This window comes from Gymnodraco acuticeps, unplaced genomic scaffold, assembly GCF_902827175.1.
Source record: "Gymnodraco acuticeps unplaced genomic scaffold, fGymAcu1.1, whole genome shotgun sequence".
Classification (NCBI taxonomy): Eukaryota; Metazoa; Chordata; class Actinopteri; order Perciformes; family Bathydraconidae; genus Gymnodraco; species Gymnodraco acuticeps.
Window position 1 is genome coordinate 51272 of NW_022991383.1, and position 19705 is coordinate 70976.

The 19705-nt window shown below is 41.8% G+C and overlaps 1 protein-coding gene across 2 annotated transcripts; it reads right to left on the reverse strand.

The window, feature by feature from the left end:
• Nucleotides 1-558: 558 nt before the first annotated feature.
• Nucleotides 559-17977, reverse strand: nup153 (nucleoporin 153). 2 transcript variants are annotated; one of them, XM_034241294.1, is made up of 22 exons: nucleotides 17849-17977; nucleotides 14458-14674; nucleotides 14046-14321; nucleotides 13405-13529; nucleotides 11827-11955; nucleotides 11330-11446; nucleotides 11112-11156; nucleotides 10925-10978; nucleotides 9602-9742; nucleotides 9430-9482; nucleotides 9142-9277; nucleotides 8515-8670; nucleotides 8313-8411; nucleotides 7392-7473; nucleotides 7198-7299; nucleotides 6465-7106; nucleotides 6141-6308; nucleotides 4646-5521; nucleotides 3669-4070; nucleotides 2680-2892; nucleotides 2381-2564; nucleotides 559-2130 (listed from the first exon to the last, which is right to left on the reverse strand). In XM_034241294.1, the coding sequence occupies exons 1-22, from the start codon at nucleotides 17975-17977 to the stop codon at nucleotides 2040-2042; spliced, it is 4437 nt and encodes a 1478-aa protein (XP_034097185.1). In that variant the 3' UTR covers nucleotides 559-2039. The 2 variants fall into 2 exon arrangements, with proteins under 2 accessions (XP_034097185.1, XP_034097184.1); XM_034241293.1 differs by having other exon boundaries at nucleotides 13405-13550.
• Between the last annotated feature and the right edge of the window lie 1728 nt (nucleotides 17978-19705).

Sequence of the window (19705 nt, forward strand, 5' to 3'; positions counted from 1 at the left end):
AGCATTAAACCTATAAAACATAGTAACATACACTAGCAGCTTACTTTCAAAAAAGAAAATGTGCCTTTGATATACATACTGTATGTTATCACCAGGACATATTTCTTTTAAGACTTCTAAAGACGGAAAACTGGTTTGTATGAAATAAATCTGTTACCGTGTCTAAAAATCCAAAGATCTAATCGTATATAAAAATACAAAAAAAAAAAAAAAAAGTTTAAAAAAAAAAAGTTTATCCAGATTAACAAAGAGGGCAAATGAAAACGATTGGGATTTTTTTTTTTTACAATAACCAAAACCACGTTTTTTAAAAATCAGGAATTATTTATAAAAATCACGCCACAATCTTTAATAATTCTCAGTTAACAATATTTGACAACGATAAATCAGCTGATATTTGGTCAAAATACTCCTGATTTTGATAATGTATGAATTTTGTTAATGATCTATTTAATAAGGTTGTATATTATTTACCCAAAAAGACATACCTGTTATAGTAGTATGAGCCAGCCACCCAAACCGTGGGTCCCGAATGAAAAGATCAACAGAAAACAGGAATTATTTTTATAGTTTTATTGATGGCAATTACCCATGGTTTTAATTTTATCACTCATTCAGTAATAATCATGGCTTTAAAATTAAACTGACTTCCGTATCATCCAAAGTCACCCTTGTCCATTTAAACACGCAATAGAAAAATATATACTTAATACTTTGTACAATACTGGTTTTGGTCCAAACAAAAGTGGATCAGAAAAGCCAATATACCTTTAGTCGTCAAAGGCTCTCCAATTTGCATTTAAGCTCCTTTTAAATGGATTCGGGCAACTTTGAATATAGGAATTTACATAATAAATTCTAAAGACAAAAATGTTGAATGCGGAGTTGGTAACACACAAAAAAAAAAATTCAACTTCACAGATTAAAAAAGAAACTTCACTATTTACAGGTTTTTATAATAATATTCAAAGGCCAATTAAGAGATAGAGAGAGGAAGAGGCAGAGAGAGGTAAAAGGAGAGTATAAGGATGAAGGAGGAAGAAGGAGAGAGACAAGACGGCACAAAAAGCAGAGAAGTGGAGCGAACCAAAGAATCAAACATGTAACGAGTTTTGAATCTATGCATTTACAAAGTCCTTAGGGGCGTCATCCTCCACAGTGCATGGATACATTTCCCCCTCTCCCACCCTCCATCCGTCCGTCCTCCGCTTGTTTTTGTTTTTAACATTCATTTGCTTGCTCGCCCATGGCGCGGCTATGCTAGCGGCCCAGGCGATAACTCTCGTTCAGTTCTCATACGCACACCATCACGAAACCTCAGCATGTACAAATAAACCAAACACACCTCAAAGTCTGTACATAAGAGAGGGGAGAAAAAAACAAAACAAGCACGCTGCATTCAACACAAAGTTTACACGCTCATCCCTGTACATACAGCACGCCGCGGCTACATCTCCAGCGGCATCTTTGATTCCCGTAAGAGGAGCAGTCTTAATAGTTTTTCGGATGGCCGCTGGAGATTCCCCGCACAGCTCTCACTACAGCTCTGCACTTCACCCATACTAATTAATAAGATTCTGTGAACACTCGCAACTCTTTAGATTTGCAGTTTTTGCCTTTGTGATTTTATTACAAAAAGTCATGCCTAAAGTCTAGCAGACATTTGCCAGTGTTCAAAATATAGATATGACGTCTTGTTGTTTCGTCGTGTTGAGCAGGGGGTCCCTGGTTGATTGTTGTTTTCTAAATCACTTTTATTGTTCAGTCAACATTGTTTTCAAGTCCTGTGGGATCTGTCTCGCATATCAACAGCTCCGGGCTAAATGTGAAAACTTTTGAATATTGAGCCCAGCCTTCAGCTCAAACACCCGCCCGCCGTCCAGCCCGAGCACAACGCGGCACCGAGCCTCTGCCCTTCTTCACATGCCGAGTCCTTTCAGTGTTTGTCTAGCTGAGGCCGTCCAGGACTCTGTTCAGCCTTCAGTGGGGATACAGTCAAGTCAAAGTCAAGTCTTCTTTAAAGTCGAGTCCGCAGGGCTTTACTTCCTGCGCCGCACCGCTGTCTTGATCTTACGCCCAGCGATCGCCGGCTGTCCAGCAGGGGAGGAGGCGGTGAAGGTTTTTGCGGCCCTGGAAGACAAAAATCACATTCCCATTATTATTATTATTATTATTATTAGCTTCAGAGAGGAGAGGAAGAGGAGAAAGAAAAAGGGACAACTACAAAAAATGAAAAAGATTTAGGAGGCACTGGATTATCAACACCATATTATCAATGTGTATTATAAACACAAACGTTCCTCATGTTTTCAAGAGATCTAGTCAAAGCTACTTTTTTATTTATTTTTTAAATACTCATAACTGAGGAGATGAGACCTACCCAATATTGAATGCGGGGGGTTGTGAAAAGTTGAATCCGCCTCCAGGGGCCTGGGGTGGGATGGAGGGGTTGGCAGGGGGGGCCGGGGAAGCGGCAGGCCCTCCTCCAAAAGTAAACACTCCTCCTCCTGAGGCGTTGTTTGGGGCTCCAAATGCACTGGCTCCTCCAAACTGGAAGCCTCCGCCTAAACAAAGTGGCACATTTACATAACTGAACTCATGATAATCCTACTTTCACAAGAATCAGGAGGTACCACGGACCCCCTGAGGTTAAAGGAGAAATATATCTCAGTCACCCACCTGGTGCAGAATTAGCAGCGGCCCCAAAGACGGGTGTGGAGTTGTTCTGCTGCCCAAACACCGGGGCGGCGTTGGGTTTGGCTCCAAATGGCTGGGAGGGTGCGGCGGTGAAGGGAGATCCAAAGGTGGAGCCGAATGAAGGGGTCTGGTTCGCCCCAAATCCAGCAGAGGGGGCCGAGCTGAACGCAAATGGAGAGGGAGCTGCAGACGGAACTGTCAGAGGAAGAGAAAGGATTGAAAATATAAATACATGTACATTTTATAAATATAACAATATCGAATGTAAATATTTGATCAGACACCATCATGCTATTTTCTGAAAAAACCCACTATGAGCAAGTGTAATGGTTAAACTATTAGGGATGTAACGATATATCGAATACCGCGATAAATAAATGTCTCAATACCGTCGTGAGACTGACAAAATCTACTGCGATTTAAAAAGAAAAACCTTTATTTAACCAGGTGGTCCCATTGAGATCATTGATCTCTTTTTCAAGCGAGACCTGTCCAACATGGCAGCAAGTAGGTTACAACATGAACATAAAACAACAGATAACACAAAAGGACATAGTATTTACAGGGCTACATGTACATAGAGACATTGACAAGTACCAACAGTATATTTATATCTCGCCCTGTCAATAAGCCTCACCTTCTTGGCAACAACTGTATTGTTTTTGAAGTGGTGGAGAGACAATGCACAGTTTGACCCACTGCTGTCACCCATGGCCAAAGCATATCTATCTGTCCCAGCAACATCAGTACCAAGCAAGAGTTTTTTCCACAGCAGGGGATTTTGTAAACGCCCAAACATCCCAGCTTCTACCTGGAAATGTGGACGACTTTTTAATCGCGATATTATCGTACCGTGTGTTTTTGATATCGTTACATCCCTAATAACTATCACTCTAACTACCTTATTTATACTTTTTAGATTGTTAATACGCATTGTGTGACTGAATAAAAACACCACTGCGAACACAGACCTGCAGAAGAGGCAGCAGAGGGCGCAGCTGCTCCGAAGCCGAATGATGGAGCAGCAGCAGCAGCAGGAGGAGGAGGAGCAGCGGCAGCAGGAGCACCGAAGAGGAAGGGCTGAGCGGAGGAGGAGATGGAGTTCAGGTTGACCGCTGACGGTGCCGCCGACTGGCTGTCCTGATTCTGGCCGAACAGGAAGGCTTTGGCCGGAGGAGCGTCGGTGGAGGAGGCAGCAGGCTGACCGAACATTAAAGTGCTAGGAGCTGCGAAGGGAGCCTGAGTGGAGCTGCTGCTGCTGCTGGAGGAGCCGAACAGAGTGGGCGTCGGGGTGGTGGATGTAGAGGTGGTGGAGTTGACGATGGGATTACCAGACATAAAGGAAAATGCTGGTTTTGGAGCAGCAGAAGAATCTATTGAGGGGAGAGAAAGGTTAACTATGATGTTATATAATAAATACCTTTACAGTGCAGTGGTTAAAGGGATAATCCGTTTCACATCAAAGTGAGTTTACGACATTTATCACTGTACTTCTCACGGTTGTAAAATGTCTTCTCTGGGGAGCTTTCTCTGACTTGAGGAAATTATCTTGAGGGGAAAACACATTTGTATATGTTTATCTAAATTCTGCTTCGATCTTAACCAATATCCGAAATCTCAAAATGATGCAAGTAAACATTTTAAAACGATGAAGTCATATTTAAATAGTTCTGCTGAAAGAAATTGGCAATAATTGGAAAGTGAGCCAGCTCATTTTAAAACCCTTGACCAGCTTCAGCTAATTGACAACAAGCATATCATTAGAGTCAGGCCGATTCCTAACAGATGCGTAATAAGTGACCACAAGGACTGCTTAGATGAGAATATCATTCATAATGTTGTTGCGTCATCCACATTTCAGCATTTATGTAGGGACAGAAATGGTAAGCAAACTACAAAACAACTCAAAGATACTATCGAGAGCATCACTCTCCGAACTTTCTCTCACCTGCAGCACTCTGTCCAAAGGTGAAAGACGGGTTCGGGGCCTCTGCAGTAGTTGTTTCACTCTTGTCTGCTGGCTTGCCAAAGTTAAAAGTGGGTGGGGGTTGTTCTGTTGGAGCACTGGTCTTGTTGAAGGAGAATCCTCCAGTGGCGGCCGGTGCTGGAGCAGCCTCGGCATCTTTACTAGCAGCTCCGAAGAGTAAGCCGGATGGAGCCGAGGACGCGGCAGCTTCCTTCTTTTCCTCTGGCTTCCCAAAGGCAAAGGTGGGAGCAGCTGGCTCTTTGTCCGCCGCCTGTAGAGATCCCAACGTGGAGCCCCCCGGTGGTGTGGGGGTCGTTGAACTACGATCGCCCAATCTCCCAAATACAGACCCCTTACTTGAAGTTGAGTTTGTGGATGCGGTGTCATTTGATGATGCTGCGCTTTCACTTTTCTCTTGTGAAGATGAGGAGCTGTCGGGTGTTTTCTCTTCGGGTTTTGAAAGTCCAAAGGTGAAGCCGGTCTTAGAGGAGTTACTTTCTGTGCTAGAGGATCCGGTTCCAAACGGGATCCCACCGCTGGCTCCGAACTTAAACCCAGAACCTGCGGCAGGTGGGTCTGACTTTTTGTCATCACTAGCGGCATCCCCAAATGTAAAGCCCTCCGATGAGCTGCCAAACTTAAACCCAGAGGAGGCAGTAGTGTCGTTATATGTACTTTCTGATGGGACTCCAAATTTGAATCCACCTGACGATGAAGAGGAGGACTCTGTTAATGAGCCTCCAAACTTGAAACCTGCGGCTCCGGATCCCAAGGTACTGTCTGTTGTGCCAAACTTAAATCCTCCAGAAGTAGTGCCTGAAGTCCCACCAGCTGACGAACCGAAAGACGAACCAAAAGCTGAATGGAAACAAAGGATAGAAAACATTGAAAAATGAAGTTATATTTCATAGGCTTAAAACAGTTGACAAGATTTTGTATGTTTATCTCAAAAGAAATAAAAACATACTTAGTTTGTTTTCGTGTATCAGAATCAAACCAGGTCACAGCAACAAAACATACAAAATAAAACTAACCTGCGGCCCCGCAGCAGAAGCCTAGCCCGGGAGGTCAGCCCCGGAACGTTAAGCAGTCTACTGATATATAGCGTCATCAAATAAATAAATGTTCCTTGTAAAATGCCTGATTTGATCGGTAGCAACGGTGTTGTCACAAGATTATTGGCGAATATATGGTGGCGAAGTCGATAGGGACTTGGCTTGGCAACTGGAAGGTCACCAGTTCAAGTCCCGGAAAGACCAAGTGCTACCGAGGTGTCCCTGAGCAAGGCACTGTTCCCTACACTGCTCCCCGGGCGCCGTACATAATGGCAGCCCACTGCTCCTTTCGTTACATAGTACCTGTACTACGTAACGACAATAAGTTGAATCATCATCATCAATCATCTTATAGGAAAACGTGAGTAACACTCATTTACTTTTGAATTGTTGTTGCAATAAAAGCAGGTCGCCTTTGTTACCTTTGGGCTCCACAATAGCTCCAGGTTTGGCTGTCTGACAGGCCACACACTGTACATCAGCAGCCTTGTTCTGCACTAGACAGACGTCACATTCCCAGGCACCCTCTGGCTTCTTGAACGCATCTCCAAACCCAATCAATGGAGCACTGCTGGCTAAAGAAGAGGCTCCTGTTGTGAGGATAAGGGGGGAAAATATGCTTTACTAAACTAACAATTTCCTTTACATGAAGGAAAGTTAATGGCATTCTACTTTAACAAAAAACAATGATTCAGCATTTTGTAGAACATCAAATACCAACATTACCACGGTCCGGATCATATTACCTGGTTTGGCGCTGCTGCAGGCCACGCACTTTGTGTCCTCTGCCTTGTTTTCTACCATACATGTATCACATTCCCATGCTCCCTCAGCTTTTTTGAACTTGTCTCCAAATCCAGTAAACGCTGTAGAGACGGGGGCTGTGGGTAGGGATACAGTCTTTACAGCTGAGAAGGCAGAAGGAAGAGTCGTTGAGGGCTTAAGCCCTGTCCCAGGTTTGGCCGTTTCGCAGGCCACACATTTGACTGCATCAGGTTTGTTTAGAACTAGACACGTATCACAGTCCCAGGTTCCTGCGGATTTGGAGAACATGGTGCCAAAACCTGCAGAGGTTGATGTGGTGGAGGAGCCGCTGCTCTCTACCACATCCGGGGTGGCTGTTAAAGGTTTACTGTCCATAGATTTGGGCTGTGGGGCACAACAGCACACACACTTGGTGTCCGATGGCTTGTTCTGCACCATGCAGACATCACAGCTCCAGCCTGGTGGAGCTTTGAACGCAGCACCAAAGCCTATTGATGTGAGGGAGGAGGTGGTTGTAGTGGTGGTGGAGGAGGAGGAGAAGGAGGGGGCTGTTGATTGTGTTGAGCTCAGCTGGGGAGCTTCGTCTGGGGTTGGGGAGGTCCGAGCAACAGGAGAAGCAAAGCCTGGACAGAGTAAAGTAAAGTATTAAGCAGTGAATAACATTTCTACACACAACCAAACACTGTAGATGTGCAATGAGTTATAGGATCTTACCAGGTGCTTTGAGAAGATCCAGCACGCTGCCCTGCTTCAGGGTCTTGGCTGGTTTGAAAGGTCCTTCAAAGTCTTCTGTGCTTTTGCTTGGGGTTAACTTCACTGCAGAAAACATAACACAGAGATCAAACTTCAAGTTTTCTCAGGAAAGGCAAAGAATCATCGTTATGCTCAATGTAGGAAAACTGTCTTACCTGCGACTATGGGAGAGGCCAGGTTCCCATTTGACATGGAGGGACCCAACTTTGCTACAGGTGCACTAAAAGTGAATTCAGCCTACAAACAGGAAATAACAATTATTATCTACATGATGTAAATAGTTGTCTCCCTAATCAATAATGCTGCGTTCACACCAGACGCAATGCGAATATTTGCATCGCTCTAATTTTACCGCGGTTGTCAGCTGTGTTAACTTGCATCATTCAAACAAGATGCGCTGGCCAGGGGGCGGGGCTTATCTCCATGGAAATACTATGGTAGTTACCAACAACAACAACATTAACATATTTTACCGTGATTTAATTGTAATACACGTTTCTAAATGATGCCGTAGTAACAACATACTGATAACGGTTAGTAAAAACCATGAATTAATGCTGTGACAAGTGTGCAGACAGACGGCAGGCGAAAAACCTTTTAAAATGCGTGTTTTCTGAATGGAGATCGGATAGATCAGGCTAAACTCACAACACGTCCTAGAGACAGAAATAAACCAGCGACTGTATTCGCCATGACAGACAGTCTGTTTTGTACTTGTTTAACTTTTGTCCAGTTTATGAAGAGATATGAGGAGCTGTGAGCTCTGTGTGGTGATGTTTTGGTTTTCTTAATTCAACGTCAGGCTGAGATCCTCACCGCTGATTGGCTTTCGCAAGAACGCTTCACGCGAATTTGACGCTCGAGTTGAAATGTTTGTATTGGTTGTCGCGCCCCCCTTCAATCGTCTCAATCGCGCCGCGGCATTCGCATCAACCGCTTCATTCACGCCGTCGGAGCGAATTTGCATCTGTCCGTGTCTTTGTATTGACTTTACATGTAATCGTGCCGCCCCCAAAAAACGCATCGCGTCCGGTGTTAACACAGCATAAGTTATCATTTTGAAAGTGTTTACTTACTGAGGGGGAAAGGGAAGGAGGACTACCAGCAGTTGCTTTGACAATGGGGGAGGAAAATGTAAAAGGAACACAGGGAGGGGTCAAGGCCTTTGGTAGCTCCTGGAAAAAGAAAAATAACATTTTAAATGTGCATCAATTATGTTGTTAGCTATTAGCAGTATTTAGCAGCTTCTTTGTGGAATGAGACCATTTTAAGACCAACCTTATTCGTGACAGTCTCCTTAATGGGAGTCATTGGCATGAAGTTGGGGGTCGCACTGATGGTGGTTGTGGGAGGTGGGAGTGGGGAGGTAAAGCTGAAGGAAGGCATGGTGTGGATGGGAAGGGCGATGGTTGGTAGGTCCGGTAGCTCAGCCATCTAAAGTCACAAAACAAGGAGGAGTCAGAATCAGAGTCCTTTATGTGTCCCACAGCGGGGAAAGGAACAACGGTACTGCAAACGTGGCGGGGCAGAAAAAAAAAAGGCGAAAATAGTAGAAAGTACACATTTTATACGCGTTAATTACAAATATTTAAATAATAAGTACATGTCCATATTAAAAGAAAAATAAGTAGTAGCATTTAACATGAACATAGTTTTGAAATAATTGCATGGGTGTTTCATTTCAGAGTAGCCTTTTTTCAGACCAATGCTGAAATGAGATAACATCAATCTGAATGCATCAAGGCACATTATCTGTTTATTACCTCTCGGCCGGGCTTTAAAATAAGTGTGATACGGCCATGGCACTTAAGCATGATTACCTGTTTTTTACCACTTTTTTTTTACAAGTGCATGAAAACTAGAATTGGGAGTTAATATATACAAAGTTTTGATGGAAAGCCTTACCTCTTCCTCATCCACGCGTTTAGAGGAAGGTCGTGCACTCATCCTCTCTCGCTTCATCTTCCCCCCCCCAGAGCCCACGCTGCTGGCTGCAGGCGTGCTGGACAGAGGATAGGCCGGGCCACTGGAACCCATTGTGCTATTAGAAGAGGGGTGGAGAGCAATAAGTCAAACAAATAAACATACAGGGATCGGTTTAAAATAACTATGAATGCTTTGATGAGGTTATATTGCCTTGCTGGTGTACTACATTAAGCTTCTTGCCTGATTAATTAGAGTAACATGTTTTACCTTTTAGATGGACCTGGGGTTGCTTCAGGTAGTTTCTGTGATTGTCTTGTGGGCTAAGGAAATAAAACAAACAGATTTATTATTTGCTTTGTACTCTATTTTTCTGCATGTAATGTAGAGGAATTGCATAGAGAAAATGTTGACAGTGTATAATAACGCATGAGTTTCTGACCGTGTCTCTGGGAGTCCTGTCCAGAGTTCGGCTCACCCCTCCAGGAGTCAGAGTCGTCCTAAACGACACGGAGCGGTTTCCTGACACCGACGCTGCAGCAGGAACCATGAGCTTCTGCACCGGGGGGAGGGAGGGCTCCATCTGACAGAAAGAAAAGGTGTTCAAAAAAGATAAGAATAATTATCACCAAAGTAGGCGGTGCTTTAGTATTTGTCTTATTGTGTCGAACATAGCTGGTTTATTAGCTTCTTAACTCAAACATAAACCGTGTCCTCAATGGTGATCTGTAACATTTAGAGTTTGTATTTCATTTACCTAGCGGGCAGGCCTGTTGTAAAGGCCTGTGATTCTTTCTCTTGTTTGCAAAAATATAATTATTAAAAACAGAAAAGCTTTGTATGAATCTAGGTCACATTTCTTTAATTCTTTAAAGAAACAAATGATGACACTTTGTAGAAGGGTGGAGCATGGGCCAAGGAATATTCTTCACATTTGAGTCAAATCATATGGCAAGGTACAATAACTATTTTTCACTTTTTGAAACTGGTTTGCACTCTGCAGGGGCCTTTTCTTTTTTATGCTAAAAAAATTAGAAACTATTAGCTAATAAATTGTTATTAGAACCCAAAATATCGGTTTTGACAAAGAAACCTAGGGTTGGTTGGAGTATATTTTGGACACTGCTAAAGCATACATAGCAGTTACACAGCAGGCTCTCTTGCTTTGGACCTGTGAGGGTCAATACACCATTGTTCAGATTTACAAAGCAGCTGTCGCAGCTGGTAAAGCCTGACAGTTATTACTGAGGACAAGTCCAGAGCTGGCACGATTTAACAATGGACTACACTTAACCCACTGCACTCATAAACACACCATTTCAAAAGCCACATACATCTTAGAGTATAGTTCACTTTTGCCTACAAGCACTTGCGCATATAAACACACAGGCGCACACACAAACACACACTGTGGTGAACAGCTGTGTCCCAGCCAAAGAGCCTGGTGTATAAGGCCAACAGACAGTAGGACAGGAAGTGGCAGAAAGACAAACGGCCACAAGTGCTGCTGGGTTTGCACAAATCTATCTTTGTTCATATCAAAAAGACTTGAGCCTGACGAAAAAACACTAAGCAGAAAACACAAGTGGAGCTTAGTTGTTGACGTGCATACACAGATTAACCTTCGGGTCATTCAGGGACAAATATGAAGCAATCATCATAACATCAGGAAAACAAGGCATATAAAGATAGACACACACAAATGGTTTTAGAGAAACCAGGCAGGCGAAAATGCTGTCACATGAATCTTAAAATCTGTACTTACACGTTTCTTTTTCGACTGATAATGTGAAACATCTAGATTTGAACCATCCATTGACTGCAAAGAAAAAAATGAATGTAAGAAAATGTGTTAATTGTTGAGGAAAATCTAGTTATCACAAACAGCAATTGATGTAAAATGAGCGGCTTCAAACTAATGTTTTATATGTCAATATATGAAAAGCTCTTACTGCTGAACGGGGGGACGAGGCAGCCGATGGGATTCTCCTTGCATCCTTTAGAAAATAAACCGTTTACATTACTGTGTTCATTTGCAAAATATAAAATGTCTTACCACTGTCACACTTTGAGATGAAGTTTGAACAGAGGAGAGGATTATTTATTTGTGTGTGTGTGTGTGTGTGTGTGTGTGTGTGTGCGTGCGTGCGTGCGTGTGTGTTGTACTCACAGCGAGGGGGCTGGACATGCGCTCCAGGGACTGAAGGATGCGCCTGGCTGTGGCGCTGGTCACCCCACAGGGCTGAGCCCCAGCAGGCTTGGCCTTGATCTGTCTCCTCACTGGGGCCTACAGATCAGATGAGGTCATTTAGTCTCCATTTATATTAACAATATTCCCGTCACATGCATGCTATGACTTTACAAACTTTACAAGCTACAAATGATAAGCTGCATATATTTCTGTATATTAACTATTATATTATCTGTAGAATTAGATTCCAGCGGAGGTCGCTTAAGGATTGTTTGAGTCTGGTGTGATCAAAACCTTCATTTTCATCACACCAGACTTTACAACACGGGTGTGATCAAAACCTTCACCACACCAGTGTTGGAGAGTTCAAAGTCAAAATGTATAGAAAAAGACAGCTTTACATTCATTAACTTCTTTGTTAAATATCTAACTCGGCATTGAGAAGTTTCTAACGTGTGTGTTTCTCACTAGCTCACCTGGTACGGTGTTCCAGGACGACCTCGAGCGCTCCTGACTGCCGCTGCCCCCCCGTACATGGTCTTCCCGGGGTAGAAGGGGGAATCTCCGAGCTGGCTGGAGTTCAGCACTGTGCTGTTTAATGACGACTGGAAGAGAGGGTTAAATCACATTACTTAAGGATTGAGGGATTGAATGTATGATATAAGAGCAAGTAGGTTAAGGTAGCCAAACAAACTATAATATAATCAAAGATATCTGCCCTTTTCACTAGGGGTCGACCGATAATCCGTATCGGCCTTTCTTTTATCAAATTGCCGATAAAACTTTGGCTCTGATGCGGTCGTTTCTCTGGCTGCAGTCACCACTCTGTGTACGCGAGCAATGTCCCGCCCACAGCGCTATCTGATAGGCTATTACTAAAGTGTCAATCAACACTGAAGATTTTCCGGGCGGGAGCCAGCCAGAGAGGCGGGACCTTCTCAGATTACAGGCAGTGGGAAAGAACGCAGACACAGACTGAAGCAAGCAGCAGCGCTGAGCGGCAGAGCCATACATGTGTTAAACCGAAGTTCAATAAACATCCCTATCCCCTACGCTGAAGTTGCAAAAACACCACGATCTTATGATCCAATTCTATCAGTTTCCCAGTTACACAGGGACGCGGGAAGTCAGTGAGTTGGGGGTGCGTGCAGCGTCTCGCAGCGGAGTAACTGTTGTGCGGAGGGGGGGGGGGGCTGCGAGTGGAGCCTCGCAGTTTTTCAGGTTGATATGTGAAGCTCATTAGCTCGCCAACATGTATCTAACAAATGTTTAGCAAAATATTAGAAGTGAGGCTAATAGACTAACGTTAGGTCTACTGTAATAGCCTCACTTTTAATATTTTGCAAAACATTAGCTAACACTAGTGTTTTGCAGTTGCTAGCAGCTTATTGGGATTTTATGCTAGATAGACAGACATTGTTTTGATATAATAAATTAAGCATTATTGTCAGTTAAGCATGTCAGCCCCACTTTTAACTCTGTCTCTCTCTCTAACTCATTGCAGATGGCTGCACTAAAGAAAAGGGCACAGAGAGGAAACCAGTTGTAAGATGTTTAAAAGTTCATTAAACATAATATATGCTTAAATGCATTTCAAAGAAGTTGTGATGGAGTTTGTGTTATTCTACATTTTGACACCAAGATTTTCTGATTTTACTGCATATGTATATCGGTTCCAAATATCGGTTATCGGTCTCCTTGACTACTAATAATCGGTATCGGCCTTGAAAAAGCCATATCGGTCGATCCCTACTTTTCACGCATAAAAAACTAGCCTTTTCTTTTGCAAATGAAGTAATGTCAAATATTTGTATCTATGAATATTTAAATATATAACCAGCAAATGGGGTTTGGCTCAAAATGGTATTGTTACTCTGAAGATCTTTTTATAATTGTCATTCTTGGTAGAAGTCCTAATGAGAATGCACACTAAAGCAGTTGTTCATACTGAGACTGGTGTCTGGCATGCAGCAAGAAGGAGATGTACAACATGTTGATCACAAATCTGCTCTCACAGCATGCGTTGCTCAGTAACTTGATGAACAGATACTCACATTGGAGCAAGTTCCAAATACAGACAGGTTGAAAGCAGGCCTTTTCAGACTGGACTGGTGAGCATGATGAGAGCCGTGAGAGTGCGTTCTGTCCGTCTCTGGGGACCAAAGTTGTGGAAGTGATGCTGTTTTGGAAGTGGGAACATCTGTTTAAGACATGCAAAATACGAACAAAATATAAACTTAGCGGCCCGATCTATACAACCCATGATTGAGCTAATCCATACATGAGGGAAAGAAAGCTGCCTACACCAGCCTGTAAAAACTGAAACAATATATTTCCTACATATTTCCATTTGAGTGGAATCAAAACAGGATGCCAAAGATATATTACAATGTTGGTGCAATATTTTCAGATAGATTATCCTCATGGTAACAACATACTATAACGTTTTTGAGGATAAAAGGTGTGAGGTCATGTCCCACAAAAAACATCTTTCAGTGGTTATCAATTGGAGTCAATTATTAGAGTTCAACAGTAACCAGTCTACAGACAATGATTTTTCTGTGTATAGTATCTTCAATAAACTTAATTCTGAAGAGTTAAATCTATATCACCCCTTAAAATTACATTTCTATGAACATTAAATTGATCACTTTAATAACATTTGGTTATGTTCCCTCAAACTCTCTTACTTTACCTTTTTCTGAGGCGCGGGAGGAGAATCCGCTAGTGGTGGAGATGTTATCATCTTCGTGCTGCGATAGGTTGTCCTTGATTTCTTTGACCAAGGAGAAGCCTGTGGAAAAGGGTCCAGGGGCAGAGGAGGTGGAGGGTTGGGAGAAGAGGTTGCTGGGGGACCCCAGGGTCGGGGAAGAGGCATCCAGTGGGGGAAAGTGGAGATGGGAACGACTCAGAGGTGGACGAGAAAGCACATACTCCTGAAAGTTCAGGGAAGCCCGGCTGGTTGAAGGCTCTGGTTGAGAGAGGGAAAAGTCAGAGGTGAGCAGGATGGTAAAGTTAACAACACAAAATAAGTGCAAAATATAGGAATTCCTTCGCGTGGGACATCAAATGGTTTGCTGAGATGTGACGCTGACTGAGTCGCTCACCTGTGTTACTGGTGCTTGGTTCTGGGGAGTCTCGTCCATCAAGCAGAGGAGGGCCCTCTTCGCTGCCATTGGGAGGAGGAGGAGTCTGGCAGTTCTGCTCCATCCCCAGTCCATCTCCTCCTCCTTCAGGAGCATCTTCCTTCTTGAAGTATTTCTGCAGCCAGGAAGGAACGATGCTCTTTACTGTGTCTGTCACTCGACTGATGATGCCTGACGGCTGCAGAAAAAAGAAACATAAGAAGTCGTAAAAAAAAAGAAAGTTGAAATGAGCGAGAAGCAGACATGAATGCATATCAGCTAAATTAAGTACCACTAACTCAGGCCACTACTTGTAGTACAAGGTCCTCATCAGATTGAAATTCTCTTATCAATCAGCAATGGAATAGAATCGATGCTTTTAAATTAACGCTGCATACTCGAACACTTATGCTACATGAATCTTATGGATTTGTTTTTCAACTACTAAACTGAGGAAAAGAGAACAGATAAGATGCTGGTGCTATATTTATTCGGTTTTCAAGAATATTGAATTTGAAGATAAGCAACTCCCCTTAATTTAAATCGTTATAAAATCACACACAGCAGTTGCAAAACACAGCAATCAACACAGCATTTTATTATTAGAATCAGCTGCACAGACCCACTTGCAATGAGAGGACGTAAGTCCTCCCCAGTGCAAAGCAAAAAAGAAGCCAAGTATGACAGCGTGCAACTGGGTCAGACGCTGTGTTTGCTTCTGTGAAGCAAAGAGCCAGTGACGCTGGTCTGCTCTGTACTGAGGTTGAGATGAAATCGAGTCAATACGGATTAATCTCGTCTCTTACGGAACATATCAAAAGCAGCCTAGTTTACAGGTACTCGTTATCTAAAAAGCCCATAAATGCATCGGCCTATTAAAGGGAAGGGTGTATTGGAGAGCATTGAACAAGACAATGTTAAACTTTTGACTGGTTTATCTAGTTTTCTTTTATTCTCAAAATGTATTTCTTTAGCTCTTTGATTTTTAGAGTTGGACCTCTTCATATTTTGGCTATGCTGTCCAATGTTCTTGTGACTAGAGAGCAGAAAGATAAGGCAGAGTTGAGTGAAGGGGTTAGCTAGCGGTTGTATCACTACATGTTCACACTGTATAACCCATGGAGGCTTTCAACTCCTGATAAGAGCCATATGTGGCCCCAAGTTTGCTGCTTATCTAGACAAATACACCTGTGAGCCATCCTGCACTTTAACCTTAGTGCACACAAGTTCAACTAGTCAAAGGCAAGTGTACAATCCACCCCAGTACTAGTTTACGTAGCTCTACTATAGCTATTGTTATAAGGATTTAAGGGTGCCACATTTCTGCTGTGGGCACGGTCATGTGACTCAAGGATATGTTGTCATTACCAGTGCTCTCTCTGAAAGCTATCATGTAAAACTGCCGGGCCAGTAAAAGCTTAGTCGATCAGTGCATACATGTTTTTACAATAACCAATGTGATGCATCTTCTTCACACCTCAAAATCTTAAACCTTAAAGTCAGCTTCATTGTCACATATTGGCCGTCACGTGATAAGGTAATTATTGATTAGAAAGACTCCATTTCCTCAGTAAGCAAACCCACACCTTGCTACATGAATCAAGACAATGATGGCATAAACAATGCATGTCTTATCATGCTCCTGCTTTTTAACCAGTGTTTTGTGAACTGAATACAGCAACCTCATATGGATAACTGTACATAAAATGTGGATGTTAAATGTTTTGGGCTGAATTTAGTCCAGACCTTTTCTTATGAACTTCAGACACTTCCACGTTATTTGCCATTTACACAGATGTATGAGCATTAGCAGATGTAATCATGACTCCAATGTCATGGAGACGTTGTTCAACTCATTTATTAAAAAATAAATATGACATGTTCATGTTTGTCAGTTTGTTGTTGGCATCAATGCATTAGTCCAGTCAAATCCCTAATAATAGAATATTTAGATTGTTGATAAAGTGGGATATTGTGTCAGGACTTGGTTGATGAAACGACAGGCCAAGTCAGCAACCTCTGTTTGACATTACATGACTGTGGTGTGTATAGATGCTGAAGCAATTTCACTAAGCCCTGTATTCCCTAAGTTGACAATTAATTAGGTCTACTTCAACTCTGCACAAATTATTGTTCACAATTTAACAGTTTTTATGAACTTTATAGTTATTTAGCAAGCTGCCGTTTTCTGTGCATTTTTGCTAAGAACTGTTTCTAATTGTATATGGATTAAGGTAGAGCAAGAAGTGTGACATGATGGTACCAATATATAAACCTCCATTTGCTTTCTATAGTTTATATAATCTACATAGTTCATTATGAATATATATATTGTATGTGATGGGCTAACAAGTATTTAATACAAAGTGCAGATATCAATCATAAACAATGACTATCCATTCAAATCTTGTTGTGTGATATTGAGTGATACTTGATAACCTTAAACATAATCACAATGATCATGAAAACCACTTTCACTAGTACAACTATTGTCAAAGAAACTCCATGGCCTTTAAAAAAAGAAGAAGCTTTCCGTCCGATAACTACCACAATAAACTGGCATTAATATCAACAACCTCCCAATATTCTACGTAAGGAGTGCAAAATAGTTAATCGAATCTGCCATGTATAAATCCAGATACAGCTTGTCCACTGTAACATTAAAAGGTGCTTTAAAGATAACATTAGCTGATGTCCAGGCGGCAAGTGGAGTCCCCTCATGCAGCCATGTGGATTCATCCGATGCTTCCTGCGCAATCCAACCGGCTGAGATTCGGCTAACGTAAGCTAGCCTAACAACCACATTGATTCCCGGCAGACCCGAAAGAAACACAATCTTAAGATCTAAATACACGCAATGCGGCTACCCGTAGCTATGGAAGGGTGTAGTTCATCACAATGTCACTTCTCCCTGTGACGCCGTGAGGACTTAAAAACTTAAGAAGCGAAGACAACAATACGTTGCTCGCTAATGCTAGCCTTCTAGCTAGTTAGCATTAGCTACATCGGCTAACACTTCTAATCTACTTCTTTGCTAACTTAGCTAGCAGCTAATAACCTGCTAATAGAGCTGACGTTGGTCATCCCAACGCGTCATGTGTGCAGTTGCACATGACCAAATAGTGGGTAACTAGTCTAAACGACTCACTGTGCAGTGATTTGACCTGTCAAGTCCGTCTGATTTTGCTAACATATAAGCCAACTCACTAGCATTTCATCTACATGCTAGCAGCGCGTGGAGGCCACGAGCGCTAACAGCAGGCCATGAAATCTCTCTAACAAAACAAAAACAAGAGCTAAGACATAATGGCACCGCAATCACCATGACGTCCTCGAAACGGGCCTTAAATACGAACACTTTCACTGGGTTTACCTGTTTACTCTTGGCGTAAGGTTTAGAGGCGATGTGATATCTCCTGCTTCTAATTTTCCCTCCACCCGTGGCCGCCATGGCTCTTTCGTCTGAGTGTCTATCGGTGTTTCGGCGCCGGATAGCTGTCATCGAGCACAGCGGCCACACACAAAGGAACTCTGGGAAATGTAGTAGCTGAACGTAACAAAGAGGAAAGGTTTGACATGACGTTGTTCCACATGGCTTTATCATAGGGTTCTTTTTGTGTAATTTTTACTGAACAATTTGACATGTTTTTTTTTAAATACCCGCCATACTGACGGTCGATTGATCGATTTTTTTTCAAATAAATCATGGAATGTTTAAAGATAGGGTAGGTAATTCACTTCAGAAACACTTTTTGTTATATTGAATGAATACATTAAAATGCTTTGAATAAATACAAATATCATTTTCATCTGTGTGGAAGCCTTGGCGCTGTAAAAAGCAAGTCCAATTATCTGCCTCGGCCCGCGGCAGATAATTGAATGGCCTACCTGCCTGTCAGCCTTCCATCTGTAAGGAAGTCTGAAGGAAGGGGCAGATTTTTTTCGGTTGTGTACTTTCAAATTCTAGCTTACGAGCTGGTTTCTCCATTCTTATCTTTAAGTAGCAAAAACGCAGTCTTTTTAGAAGACAAAACTGGTTAATGTTTTAATAACTTTAGCCAAATTCGTGATTGATTCCCTATGCATAATGCATCAGGACCAGGACCCCAGCCATCATCACTATAATGAAACTCAACCTTTGTTCCATGAAATCCAAATTTCATTTTGTGAATAAAAACTATGTGGTCATTTAATAATGTGTTCAAAAACAAGCAAACCAACCCATATACATTTATAATCAGTACAAATTACGAGTTTATTAGAGGTTATAACAATGTTAACACTTTAAATGAAATACAGTACAGTCAGGCTGACACTTACAGCTTTGTAGAGAGCCAAAGGACTAAAACCGGCAGAACGACAACAAAAAAGTGTAATTCAAACAAACACAAATTAAAAAAGCTGACAACTAGGAAGTTTGAAAACACACTCTATCAAATATGAATTTTATTGCATAATTTAATGATATTAAAAACAACTAATATTGACTAGTCACTAACTTTCTGATATTAATATCACATTCATTAGGATCATTAAAAAAATCAATAGCCAGTGAAAAGATAATTTCACAAGTGCGTATCCTCTGATATTTCATACCACCACAGTGCTTTTGCATTAAATGTCACAGTATTATCTTAGCACACCTATCATGAACTTCACCCTATAATAACAAAGAAACACTAATGTCCACAGTTTCACATAATTTGGAGTTAAAAAGGGTAACTTGAAAACACTACAGTTGGTCTAGTAACACTTGGTTCTACTTGTCATTTAAAGTACACAAAAACATCTCTCCTGATATAAATATAATTGCAGAAAAGCAAACAGTAGTGTATCTAACACTGCTTTACAAATCAGTGTTAATTGTGGTTGATTTTAGAAATGATTACATACAAACATGTATCAAATCCAAAAAGTTAAACAAAAACTCATCACCAAATGAAATGTCTTACAAAACGATGTGCTCTTTAGCTTTCTAGCAAGGCATTACATTGAGTAGACAGTCATATTAAAAAAATAGTTAAAGAGGTTAGGTGCAAAACAAAACTCTTAGTAAACATTAGTATAAACATTTCCCTGGACTGGACATTACATTTCCCACAGGGCAAAGTGTCCAAACAACGTTTAGTAATTTTAGGTAGAACATGATGTGTGATATGTGTGTAGTGTTTTTGGTAAAAAAAACATTAAAATCCAGTGCATATTCTTTACTTGATCAAGTCTGGTTGAA

Bases quoted from the DNA above. Each gene is read 5' to 3' on its own strand.
- nup153 (XM_034241293.1), bottom strand. From the start codon at position 17,977: ATGACAGCTATCCGGCGCCGAAACACCGATAGACACTCAGACGAAAGA. The intron at 10,979-11,111 runs GTAAGAGCTTTT...TTTTCTTTGCAG, and splicing joins CCTCGTCCCCCCGTTCAGCA to TCAATGGATGGTTCAAATCT. The intron at 4,071-4,645 runs GTGAGAGAAAGT...TCCCCTCAATAG, and splicing joins CTTTGGACAGAGTGCTGCAG to ATTCTTCTGCTGCTCCAAAA.